General features: G+C 44.0%; 1 protein-coding gene across 1 annotated transcript; it reads left to right on the top strand.

Annotated features, from left to right (window-relative positions):
• Window positions 1-7428: 7428 nt before the first annotated feature.
• On the top strand, window positions 7429-13147 carry LOC138954317 (uncharacterized). Its single transcript, XM_070326189.1, has 2 exons — window positions 7429-7560; window positions 12506-13147. Exons 1-2 carry the CDS (start codon window positions 7434-7436, stop codon window positions 12910-12912), a joined length of 534 nt encoding a protein of 177 aa, XP_070182290.1. The 5' UTR covers window positions 7429-7433; the 3' UTR covers window positions 12913-13147.
• Window positions 13148-13595: the final 448 nt, after the last annotated feature.

The raw sequence follows: 13595 nt of genomic DNA, 5'->3' as shown, positions 1-13595 counted from the left end.
AAAAAAATGAAAAAAACGTTCCGAGATTTCATACCCAGGAACTCTCATGTCAAATTTCATAAAGATCGGTCCTGTAGTTTAGTCTGAATCGCTCTACACACACACACACACACACGCACGCACACACACACATACGCACATACACCACGACCCTCGTTTCGATTCCCCCTCGATGTTAAAATATTTAGTCAAAACTTGACTAAATATAAAAAGGAACTAATCTGCAAGGCTCACACCTTCTGATAGCTTTGAAAGTTGGTAACGCGTACGACATGCGGTGTACAGTGTTCCCCTTTGAACACTATTTTTTTCTCTCAAGATTTTCTGTAAAAACGACCGTAAATTTACCTCTTTTATTTCAGACTCCGTGATTTTCTCAGATTTTTGGAGGTTTTTAAAAAGGGGGTTCGACTGTAACAAGGTGCTGCGTTCGAACGCTGGGATAACGGGTCAACATTATGGTTTTGTGCCGATACAGCAACGCGTTTTCTTTCAGTCCATTTACCACCCCCCAACCTTAAACCTAAATGTGTTTACCTGGCCCTCGTGTGCGCGGGGGGATAGCTTTAAGTGAATAAAAGGAATGGCCGCGACCCATGTTGACCAAACAGTTTCCTGTGATCCGGCTTTTAATGAAATAATGGGCACGCGCCTTTATGGCCCAAACAGGGGAGAAGAAAGCCAGACCGAAGCCTACAGAATCGCTGCTGTCGCTTTGTTGCCGATCAATTCCTGATCCTTTGTCGCTGGGGCCGTTGTGGCGGCTTTTGACGGAGATTGCTGCTGCTGTCGTGGTGGTTGGCGAGGGTGGAGGATGAGGGTGGAATATGGCAGTTGCTGTTGTGGGGTGGGTGGGTGGGTGAATGAGGGGGTTGTGGCAGTTGCCTTTGCTTGTGTCATTTGTGGTGCAAGGGTTGACGGGGAGAATTGGTGTGCCAGTTGCAGGTTGCAGAGGATGTGTTGAGTGCGAGGCTGTGATTGTGATCTGTGACCGGAAAAACAAACACTTGTAGATATGGTTGTTTGATGAGCTGAACCCTAGTGTTTTTGCTGTGATTTTGGTCAGTGATTAGGGTCATTAAAACTGCACAGAAGGACGAAACAAAATTAATGTTTGGTGGGGATTACCTTTGCACGAGGCTGTTCTAGCTGAAATTATAGACCGGTAGTTCAGATCGTTCTAAAATGTCAACTTTTTCTAGCCATTGCCAGCTAGTCTTATTTGCTGTTATTCTCTTTTAACCTTTCAGCTTCGTTCGAAGTGTACTTAGCAAAGGTGGAGGGAGGGGGGTCATTTTTAGGTCAATAACATTCGTGCAGATAGATATGAACAATTCCAAAACGAGAAGTGATTTCAGAGGCATCATTCGATTTAAAATGAATCCCTCCGAGATATGGTTAAACCTTAAATGTGACCTGTTTCTACCATGTGATTTTCTTTTTCTTTTTTCTCTTTTTTGTTTCTCTTTTTTTTAAAGATAATTCCAGTGCAGAGTAGAACTTTGAGGCCCTGTTGTATCAGAAGTAGGAACGTGCACATAGGCTGTTGTATTGCTTTATTTGATCTCAAGTCAATTAAGTCTTATTTCCTCCAGCTCAGATACGGTCTTTGGTAGAGATTGTTCCACAAGTTTCGATCTTATCAAGGTTGAGGTTCTAAAGCACAAGAATAGTACACAATCATTGAAATGGTCACGGCGGCTTTTTGATCAAAAGTGATTTGAAACATGTTCCTCTATTCCACTGAGATCAGTGATAGACGCTGTGCCGCCTGACAGTGATAGACGCTGTGCCGCCTGACAGTGATAGACGCTGTGCCGCCTGACAATGAGTGTACAGTGAAACTCCCCTTGTAAGACCTAAACAAAATCTGCGAAAATCGGGTCTTTAAAAGGAGGGAGTTTTAAATTTGGGGTAATTTTACAGAGGTTATGAACAGAAAGTCTGAGAAAACAAGGTCTTAAAAAGGAGGGAGTTTTAAATTTGGGGTAATTTTACAGAGGTTATGAACAGAAAGTCTGAGAAAACAAGGTCTTAAAAAGGAGGGAGTTTTAAATTTGGGGTAATTTTACAGAGGTTATGAACAAAAAGTCTGAGAAAACAAGGTCTTTAAAAGGAGGGAGTTTTAAATTTGGAGTAATTTTACAGAGGTTATGAACAGAAAGTCTGAGAAAACAAAGTCTTAAAAGGAAGGGAGTCTTCTTCTTCTTCTTCTGCGTTCGTGGGCTGAAACTCCCACGTACACTCGTGTTTTTTGCACGAGTGGAATTTTACGTGTATGACCGTTTTTTACCCCGCCATTTAGGCAGCCATACGCCGTTTTCGGAGGAAGCATGCTAGGCATTTTCGTGTTTCTATAACCCACCGAACTCTGACATGGATTACAGGATCTTTTTCGTGCGCACTTGGTCTTGTGCTTGCGTGTACACACGGGGGTGTTCGGACACCGAGGAGAGTCTGCACACAAAGTTGACTCTGAGAAATAAATCTCTCGCCGAACGTGGGGACGAACTCACGCTGACAGCGGCCAACTGGATATAAATCCAGCGCGCTACCGACTGAGCTACATCCCCGCCCGGAGGGAGTCTTAAAAGGGGGGAGTCTTAAAAGGGGGGAGTCTTAAAAGGGGGGAGTCTTAAAAGGGGGGAGTCTTAAAAGGGGGGTTCCACTGTAGCTTGTTGTGGAGGTTGTCAAAGGAATCTTTCCTTCGTGCGTTGGTGTTAATCGTGATGCGCGTTTCATAGCGGTGTTTGCAGCTACGTTGTAGCACAAAAGAAACGCAGCACTTTGAGGTTGGTTATTGACGGTATGATCCAATCAGTTTATTTTGTGTTGAACGCACAGTGAAGCTGTCCGTGTTTGACATTCTGTTGATTAGGCCTAAAAAAAAAATAGGTGTGGTTACGGTAACCCGACCTACCCTATTTTTAGGGGCCGATCCTATAACTTTTTATTACATTTGTCACAAAAACAAAAAAAAACGAGTGCAAAAAACGCAATGAAAGCGAAAGCGCCCGAGTCGCACACTTATTTCCCTGTCAAGTAGGTTTAATTTGTACACATTAGAAAAAAAAGTTAAACAAAAAAATAAGTGATTGCCTACCTACCTACCCTATTTTGTTTGGCTATGTTACCGTAACCACACCTTTTTTTTTTTTTTTTTTTTTTGCCTTAGAGGCTAGTAGACGTGAGGCGCGATATATTAGCAGTTTTACTCAGATATTTGGTGATTTGAAACATGTTGCTCGTGATTCATATATATATGTTGAAAATTCCGCTTTAAATAGAAAGAAATCAGATGAAACTGGAAAACTAAATGTCACATGCACGTCTATTCTGGTCACTGAAATAACGAGAAAACACGAGGACATGTCCCTTATTTCGGTTAAGGAAGAAGATGCCATCGGGAATTTAACAACGATGGTTACCCCTCTTCTTTTGTTTGTGAAGATATACTGACGATGTTCCGGTTTCTATTTCCATGTCTAATTTGTGGATTTATTGGTTCATCATTTTTTTGACTTCAAGAAGGAGGTTAAGTCGGAGAAGTGTTAAGCCACTTAATCTAAAAGTTAGCAAAGGCAACCGAGTATCATGTAAATAAATTCATCAAACAGGCATGCTTGTACAAAGAGAAAAAAATGTGTACACTTCATTTCCCAACAACTATGTCATTTAATCGTAAAGCCTGACCTTTTCTCCGAAACATGACACTGTTTTTCCAATTACACTTCTTTTCTCATAGCAGCTCTCACCTGACATCATCATTATTCTCCTGACTTTTAACGACAAACCTGTCACGATATAGCAGTGCAAACGATACCGTTAAGTGTGTCAACATGGGAAAATTGATTGCTTGGTCGTTTTCAAGCGTGTGCTGAACAGTGTTGATCGTTTTATCAGCTTCAGTTTAAACGGTAGAGTAAAAACAACAATAGATAGATAGGAAGAAGAAAAGGACAAAGCTCCCTTTGAGCGCATGATGCAGTCATTAACGGCGGGTGCTTCGTTATTGGCGGAGGGAATGCGAGTGGCTTTTATTGTCAAAGGCTGATTGTCTTGCTTGGAGCGCTGAAGACAGGGAAAGGGCAGTTGTGATGGATCTGTTGTGAAAACGAAGACGGGTTTTACGGAGCTCCTGGAACTTAGTGCAAGATAACATCCGTGTTCTGTTACGTTGAGAAGATAATGGAAGTGAAGATTCATTTCGTGCTGGTGATTCTGTGCTCTACGTTGAGCTTAGCTGCGCTGGATTCACGAATCGGTAAGCTGAATTGAATTACTTTAACTTTATATGAGTTCAAACGTTGACAATTACCCAGGCCCTGCAAATGTCGAAACGTTCCAGTTACGTATCAAACTTCAAATAATCTGTGGATCTGTTTCACTCATTCGAGTCATTGTTAGGTTGGATTGTTGAGAGATATAGAAATATCTGGGATATGTTTGTAATTTGTTTCTTTCTGCGAATGTTGTTAGGAAGAAAACCCTGTAAACATGAACCCTGTATTTAAAAAACCCATTTGTTTCTAATAATGAAGTTTCTTAATGTAAGAAAACACAGTCAACTAGAATTAGTTTTTGAACAAGTAAGTTGAGAAGGAATCCTGGCCTCCTTCATAGAAATGTCCCCGAATGCACACTCCCGAACCCATACCATCGTAGTTTTGGTTTTTAAAATGCATGAAGGACTAGCACTGTGGTTTCGATATTGCATACCATCGTTTTCATTCCAGGGTTGAAATACCGAGCATTTCTTGGGCTGCCCAACATCGTGGAAGTGGAGTGTTCAGGGGTAGAGCTGCCCTCGGGAGTCGCTCTTCTCTCCATCATACTGTATAACGCCGACACAGACAATGTTCTCGCCTCCGTCAATTACGCAGAAAGAAAGTGTGTGACGTCAGGCTGGTTTACTTCATGTTCGATAGACTCGCACAACTCTCGTAACACCAAAGTGACGATGTTGGTAGGCGATATGCGTGATGACGAAGTGCGCATGTTCGGATGTGACGTCAGCACTTTTCGTAGCGGGGAGCGCGCGACTTTTGTGTCGTGGTCCTTGGCCGTACAAAGTGAGTTAATAAATAGCTGTGAGGTGTAAGCTGTACGTAAACACCTTTCACAGATAATTTAATCAGTAGTTTTCATGACGGAATGTTATATTGCATGTGAATGTTCCTTTCAAGCGGATTTAATTTCTTCTGTGACGAATTCTTTTTTACTATTGTGTGTGTGTGTGTGTGTGTGTGTGTGTGTGTGTGTGTGTGTGTTGGATTATTTATCCTTTATTGCATGTTCGCGTTTGTTTCGATGTAGCTCCCGAGTTGTTCAAACTTCCAGGTCCGTGGTTTTTTGTTTGTTTTTTTGCTTAACGCCCAGCCGACCACGAAGGGCCATATCAGGGCGGTGCTGCTTTGACATATAACGTGCGCCACACACAAGACAAAAGTCGCAGCACAGGCTTCATGTCTCACCCAGTCACATTATTCTGACACCGGACCAACCAGTCCTAGCACTAACCCCATAATGCCAGACGCCAGGCGGAGCAGCCACTAGATTGCCAATATTAAAGTCTTAGGTATGACCCGGCCGGGGTTCGAACCCACGACCTCCCGATTACGGGGCGGACGCCTTACCACTAGGCCAACCTTACCACTAGGCCAACCTTACCACTAGGCCAACCGAAGGGTATCGCCAACCACTGTCGTGTTACATACGGAATTGTATAAGTCAGCGGTGCCAACTAAAGCACACTCAATTTGTCTTGATGGTAAAAAGAAGATGACGACGGTTGAATAATGTAGACACGAGTTCTGACCTCTGGTCAAGGCCACTCGCCGATCGATATGATCTCGTAATTAACTGCTCTTTCTCTCTCTCTCTCTCTCTCTCTCTCTCTCTCTCTCTCTCTCTCTCTCTCTCTCTCTCTCTCTCTCTCTCTCTCTCTCTCTCTCTCTCTCTCTCTCTCTCTCTCTCTCTCTCTCTCTCTCTCTCTCTCTCTCTCTCTCTCTCGTTTGTGTGTGTGGCAGAGAGAGAGAGGAGTGTGTGTGTGGATGTATTTGCAGAGATGGTTATGTTTATTTCTTCTGTAAATTATATCCCCTTGTCTGAAGGGCTTTTAAAGCTGAGGACAATAAACTCTCAAAGCGTCTCTCTCTCTCTCTCTCTCTCTCTCTCTCTCTCTCTCTCTCTCTCTCTCTCTCTCTCTCTCTCTCTCTCTCTCTCTCTCTCTCTCTCTCTCTCTCTCTCTCTCTCTCTCTCTCTCTCTCTAGCTCTTGCTTTCTAGCTCTCTCTCTCTCTCTCTCTCTCTAGCTCTCTCTCTCTCTAGCTCTTGCTTTCTAGTTCTCTCTCTCTCTCTCTCTCTCTCTAGCTCTTGCTTTCTAGCTCTTGCTTTCTAGTTCTTCTCTCACTCTCCAGCCCTCTCCATCTCTCACTCTCTCTCACATACACACACACACACAGTGCGAGTGGGTGTGCGTGCTTTATTTGTCAAAGGAGAATTCGTGACAGACACATTAATACTAGCTGTCCCCAGACACATTTGCGCGTGCACATTTACTTAAATTTGTAGTTGTTGATGTCTTTCTGTTGTTTTTGAACGACTTTGGCTTCCTATTTTGGAAACAATGCTTTTATTTATTGTAAAAGAAATATGCATTTAAGGTAAAATATAACGTTTGATTGTTGTGTTTTGTGGGGTGTTTTTTTTCTACGCGCGCGCACACACACACACACACACACACACACACACACACACACACACACACACACACACACACACACACATATATATATATATACTCACACACACACGCCGCGCGCGCAAACATGCTAAAATCCAGATCTGTTGAAATAGCTTTGAAAGGAATTGACAGCTGCAAAAACGAGCAATGTCTGACTGTAACAATAAAAGGATTTACCACGGTCTTTGCAACCTTTTTGCTCCTCCGAAAGCGGCGTATGGCTGCCTTAATGGCGGGGTAAAAACGGTCATACACGTAAAATTCCACTCGTGCAAAAAACACGAGTATACGTGGGAGTTTCAGCCCACGAACGCAGAAGAAGAAGAAGAAGAAGCAACCTTTTTGCGAGGTAGCAACAAACGACAACGATTTCTTATCTCGTCTCGCGCCCTCCTAACCACCATCATCATCATCACCACCTACCGCCGCCACCATACTGATGAACACCGATGGGCAAATACTACGACAGCAACAGCATCAGTCTACCGCCCCCACCACCACCACAACCACAGCTGAAACCAGGCACATGCCGCGCGAAAAGGCTGTAGTAGTGGTGATGAGAGCCATGTATGGAGTAAAACAACACTAGCTCTCTTCACGCCGTCCTTATACCGCCCATTGCAAGACGCGCGCCGCGACTCTCCGTCCTTACCTCCCCTTCCAACTGCTTCGTCTTCTTCTTCTGAGAACATGGCGGCCGTCACCAGGCCTCGCCTCTGTGCCTCCTGCCTTTCTTCCTGGCTGGCCCTACCCGGAGTTCTACCCCTCTTCGCCCTCCTCTTTGCCTACCCGGGGTGGGTCTACGCTTCCAAGCAAGGTGAGTGATTTTGGAGTAGTTTGGGGGACTAGAAGTATGCATGCACAAAAAGTGTTTTAGGAGAGTTCTTGAGAATGGGTCGATGAAGTGCTTGGTGGTTTTTGCTTCGTGCTTTTCTCAGTAAGACCGTCTTGCTAGGCTATAGGCGTTCGCTGCCTCTTTCCTCTCTCCAGCGTTGCTACTTGATGCTTCTTAAGCGATCGATGCGGCAATAGCAACTTAACATGTTTGCCGAACACTTGTTCCTTGAGTGAAGTGCGAGAGCCTGTCCTCCCCATTTCTGTGTTCTTGGCAACATTATTTTTCCAACGTTTCTTGAAGAGTTAGAGACCCAGTGCTTCCTGTTTTCTTGGCAACATTGTGTTTTCCAACGTTTCCTAAAGAATTAGAGAACCAATGCTTCCCCAACCTCGTTTTTCCGTTTTAGGGTTGTCTTCCCATTTCCAGGGTGTGATTCTAAGTGACAGATAATGCTGTTTTTGCTGCATGTAACGACCGCTTCCCGTCAAGCTAAGGACGAGTTAGGAGGCTCAACAAGAAAGGGGTATTCTTGCCTGACCCAGATCGTGTAATGTAAATGTCGCGTGCATTTCTTTGCAGCCCGAGGCACGGCAGGATACAGCGGGTCCGATATCCAAAGGGTTCTAATTAGCTCAAAAGAAGAATCAGTGGCATTTGAAAAAAAGTAAGCGGAAAATCGTGGCTCCGAAAGGAGTATAAGATGAGAAAAAGAAAAAAAAACTGTTGTGAAATCGTCCTACATTTTGTGCATGTAAATGTGTCTGTGATCATTGTACAGATTCCATTACCAAAGGGTTGTTAGTTAGATAAGCCTGAAAGGAGAATCAGTGGAACTTGATTGAAATTGAGCGGAAACTCGTGTTTTCAAAAGAAGTGCACGGTCCAAGTAGAGTCATAAGATACTGTTTTCCTCATGTAATTGTGTACGATGCAAAACACGCACATCTGTAGGGGCAGGCCTGAAAGTGACGAGTGTTTTGCTCGCCATGGCGAGTGGAAACATTTTACTACTCGCCAAATGCAAAGTTGCTTAAGTTTCAGGTTTGGCCAGTAAACTTTGCTCTCTGGCTAGTAGTACATTTTCAGAATCACTAGCCAAAGGCGAGTACATCATTTGTTGGCCTTTCAGGGTTGAGCGGAGGAGGGTGGATGAATCTTCTGGCTATTCCTAATAATTATTAATTAATAATTCAGGCGAATCAAATGCGAACCCCAGAATAGCTTTTGTGAGTTTGTTCGCGGGGATACATTCTTTCGGTCATTGAACGCTTTTGAGGATGACAGCATTTGAGTCTACTTAAATGATATTGTTGACGAATTGAATGCCAATACCGGCTTAGCTTTGCTAAGTTTTCACAGGAATAGAAATATTCAATTGGATTAAAACTTTTGAAAGGATGACGGCATATAAGGCCACTTGTGCGCATAGCACAAAAACGCATAGATCAACACTGCACAAAGCCACAGCTGTTTCCGTGTAAAACGAGTCGGAATAAACGAGCTCTGGTATAAAAGTCCACATGGTGGCATTTGTATGTATTTTCCGGTCGTAAATAAAAATGCGATAGAGAAGTAAATCCATCCATTTCTATGCGACAGTAAGTGCAATCAATTTGTTTAATGGTTTTGTTATACACAGCCTATTTTTTCTTTTCGTTTTTCCTACAAAGGCTGTTTGTGTTCGAAGCGTGTAGTGTATCAGAAAATGAAATGTCTACAGGAGTTCAGTGTACAAAGGCCGCTGGTTCGTTCTGCGAATTTCGATTAAAGTACTAGTTCCTTTTTCTTGATCGACAAAGGCAAACCTCTCTTCTATTGATTGTATAATTTTCCCAACACCTCGTTTCCTCGGCCGCACAGGGAAACTGCTATACTTTTGATCTGAGAAAGTAGCACAGAAACTCATTGATTAATGATTGGAAGAAAAATAACTAGGTCAGGTCCTCTCTGCAGGCTTTCCATTCGAACAATTCTATTTGATTCTTTGAAGAAGAAAAAATGCAAGGCTTTTCTTATGTGCGCCCCCCCCCCCCCCCCCCCCCCCGACTTACTCCATCCCAGCCCACCCCATCCCCACGACATATATGCATGCAACAAAAACAGTGACATTAATGGACAAAAAACCAACCTTTTCTTGGATTGATCATTCTCCCTCCCTCCTTCCTTGCTTCCTGCCTCGCCCCCTCACTCCCCTTCTCAACCCACTCCGCTCACCCCCCACTCCCCCACCCCCGCGCCCCCATTCCCCCTTCTCAAGGGTCCCCAGCTCCCAAATCCATTTTGCCCATTACGGCGCGTTCGGTGTTACTGCCGATTCAGATCCCTGATTGGTCACAAAACCCATGTCGTCGCCATTCTTTCTTTTTATCGGCCTTAGCGTTTCCTGAAGTATTGAACACTGCATGCTCCTAACCTGGGCTTTGCTTGTCTTTTGCAACAGTTTCTGTGGTCTTTGGCATCGCAGTTGTTGTTAGCATTTGCTGCTCATTGTTGGCTCTTCCGCGATGCCCCAGTCTTTGCAATTCGTTCTTTTTATTCCTGAAGTATTGAACACTGCATGCCCCTCACCTGGGCCTTGCTTGTCTTTTACAACAGTTTCTGTGGTCTTTGGCATCGCAGTTGTTGTTATTTTCTGCTCGTCGTTGGCTCTTCCGCGATGCCCAAGACAGTCCTTGAAATTCGTTCTTTTTATTCCTGCAGTATTGAACACTGCATGCCCCTAACCTGGGCCTTGCTTGTCTTTTACAACTGTTTCTGTGGTCTTTGGCATCGCAGTTGTTGTTAGCATTTGCTGCTCGTCGTTGGCTCTTCCGCGATGCCCCAGTCCTTGCGATCCTGTCTTATCGATGTTAGCGTTTCTTGAGGTATTGAACACTGCCCCAGGGGTTTAGTACACTAGGGCTTTGCTTGTCTGTGGCCACTGTTTCTGGTGTCTTTGGCATGGAAGTTGTATTTAGCATTTGTTCAAATCCTCGCCATTTGTTTTTTCGTCGTTTGGGGGGAATCTTGGAGTTCTAATTGAACTGCGCCCCTAACTTTGGTTTTTAGCTTCTCTTTTGACGTCCAAATCCGGATTCGTAGGCATTGCAGTGAGTCGTAGTTAGCATTTGGCTTCCGTTGTTGGCTGATTCGCACTGCAATGGCGTGCATGCTGCGCTGAATGCGTGTGATCAATTATGGATAAGGGAGGAGAGAAAAACAATTTTGCAACAACACGCACGTTGTGTGTTTCTCCTGAAAGTAGTGTTAGTTGTGGGATGTAAAAGTACACAGACTAGGAGATGATCAGAAAGGGGAGGAGTGGGGTGGAGAGAGGGGGATATCGAGGGAAGGCAGGAGTATTGAAAAATAGGGGATCCTCTTCGCTTAGTGCGGATTGAAGGGGAGGAGGGAGTCAGTGTTGACAAGTGCCGATGAGGGGGCCGGGGAGTGAAAAGAGAAGGAAATAGTGAAGGTGCCTTAAGTGGGAAGGGGAGGAGGGAGGGCCAGAAAGAGACAATGGCATGTGTGTGTCTGTGGCGCACGCACACACTTGTGACTTGGAATAATAGGCCGTGAAAAGTAGCCTATGCGCCGAAATGGCTGCGATCTGCTGGCCGATGTGAATGCGTGATGTATTGTGTAAAAAAAATTCCATCTCACACGGCATATTAAATAAATCCCTGCGCCTTGAATATGTGCGCGATATAAATTGCATTGAAAAATATTTTTTTTTTTTTAAATCCCTGCGCTTAGAACTGTACCCACGGAATACGCGCGATATAAGCCTCATATTGATTGATTGATTGACTTACAGAGGTGATACACTAACATGGTGTGGCAGGCACAGTACACACACACAAACACATACAAACACAAACAAACACGCACGCGAGCAAGCTTAACTTATATAGATCTACCGTGGGGAGGCTTATGTACAAAACTCCTATGATTGTAGGGAAAGTTAGAAACTGCCGTGACATTTTCCTTCAATCGATTTGTTTTTTTATCTTTTTTTTTATCTGGCAACATGCAGTTATGACAAGTTCATCAATATAATTGCCATGCCTTTGACTCGTCCAGCATACTCCATGGAAAAACTTAAATGTCAACGGTTTCTGTTTTGTCGGAAAACAGTAGCAGATATATATGCATTTCGTTTATAAAGCTCGTTAAGAATCTATACATTTGTATGGAAGCGAAGGAAAACATGTAATGGTTCTGACAACAACAAAAAGCAGCCGTTGACGTCTTTGAAGTATTATTTATCAAAGTTAGTTTTAACTTAAAGTCAATTACCGTCAAAAGGTCTTATTAGCGAAGAAAAGTATGGAAAGGCCATCATTATACGTGTATGATCAGCAATATTTCTTTCCAAATATGTTGGTTACATGTTGTGGACAGCCGTTTTTGATATCATTAAATTACGATTTATACAGTGCTACGTCGATCCTGTGATATATGTATGGGGCTGTATACGTGTATTGTCGCCATTCCCACGCATCTGAAACTAGACCGAAAAACGTTAAGGTAGGCGGGGAATCTTTCATTACGCGAATGGGAGTCTTAAGTTGGGTTTAGTTTGTCTGGCTTGAAGTGAGATATAGGAATTATACCAGGTTATGACCAACTTAATATTCATTGTATCGTGTGTATAAATGGTTGTTTGGGCCTGCCTCTCTTTTTATCGATGTTGGCGTTTCTTGGGGTATTGAACACTGCCCGTTGGGTATATTGTTCACTTGGGCTTTGCTTGTCTTTTGCCACTATTTCTGGGGCCTTTACCTTTGGAGTTGTGGGCATCCCCCCCCCCCTCCGCCTTTAAACAAAAATATATTTTGTTGTGTTACCTTAAACCATTTGTTTTCTAATTGTTCTGTCTTGCTAAACATATTCAGATTTCGATGAAATGTTCACCAACTATCCTCTCTCTCTCTCCTTGCAGGGATGAAGACGCGCGCCTTCGAAGGCCACAGTCACATCACCGAGGTGGAATGCTCGGGGGAAGTCTTAGACTCGGCCACGGATCTCCTCACCATGGTGCTCTACAACAAGGCCGACAAGCGAGTGCTGGCCACCGCCAATCTCAAGAAACAAGAGTGCGCAACCTCGGACCAGTTCGCCGCTTGTATCATCAATGAAAACGACTCCAAGAGGAGTCGGTTAAAGACCCTGGTGTTAGACCTCGCTGAGGAGGAGTTGAGGCACTTCGGGTGCAACCTCACTACCTTCAGTACCGGCGGGAAGACGCAGATTTTTACGTGGAGTATTTTCGCCAGTAAATTCAGTACGTCAAGATCTGTGGTGTGTTCGTTTACGGTGTTGGAAGTGAGGAGTACCAGTGTTGTTTGAACAGATTAGTTAGAGCGCGGTCTTTAAAGCTCTGGTCGTCCAATTTCGTATTTTGTTATTCGGCGAGTCGACTTTATCGGTTTTCTGTCTCCGAATATCTTTTCAGTGAATCTTCCGATGTTACCTTCGTGTATATATATATATTTAGTTGATACACTGATTCAGAATACTGGAACGCTTGGATGTGACTTGTTTGTATTCACATTGGCAACTGTGGGCATCTTTATATGCAAGCTCGTGCGTCTCTCTCTCTCTCTCTCTCTCTCTCTTTCTCTCTCTCTCTCGCTCTCTCTTCTCTCTCTCTTTCTCTCTCTCTCTAAAACCTTTATCCTTTTGTAATAAAGTTCTGAGTCTCTCTCTCTCTCTCTCTCTCTCTCTCTCTCTCTCTCTCTCTCTCTCTCTCTCTCTCTCTCTCTCTCTCTCTCTCTCTCTCAAACCTTTATCCTTTTGTAATAAAGGCCTGAGTCTCTCTCTCTCTCTCTCACACACACACACACACACACACACACACACACACACACACACACACACACACACACACACACACACACACACACACACACAGTAACCAGCTGTGCGAGTCAGTCCGTCACCATTGTCCGACTCTTCTTGGCTCTGTTCTGTGATGTGCAAGCAGTGTAACCATGTCGGATTTCTCCACAGCTTGTTTACCGAGCACCGAT

Source organism: Littorina saxatilis, unplaced genomic scaffold, assembly GCF_037325665.1.
Source record: "Littorina saxatilis isolate snail1 unplaced genomic scaffold, US_GU_Lsax_2.0 scaffold_2580, whole genome shotgun sequence".
Classification (NCBI taxonomy): domain Eukaryota; kingdom Metazoa; phylum Mollusca; class Gastropoda; order Littorinimorpha; family Littorinidae; genus Littorina; species Littorina saxatilis.
The sequence above is the reverse complement of the archived record's forward strand: the minus strand, read 5'-3'. Positions and strand labels throughout refer to the sequence as shown.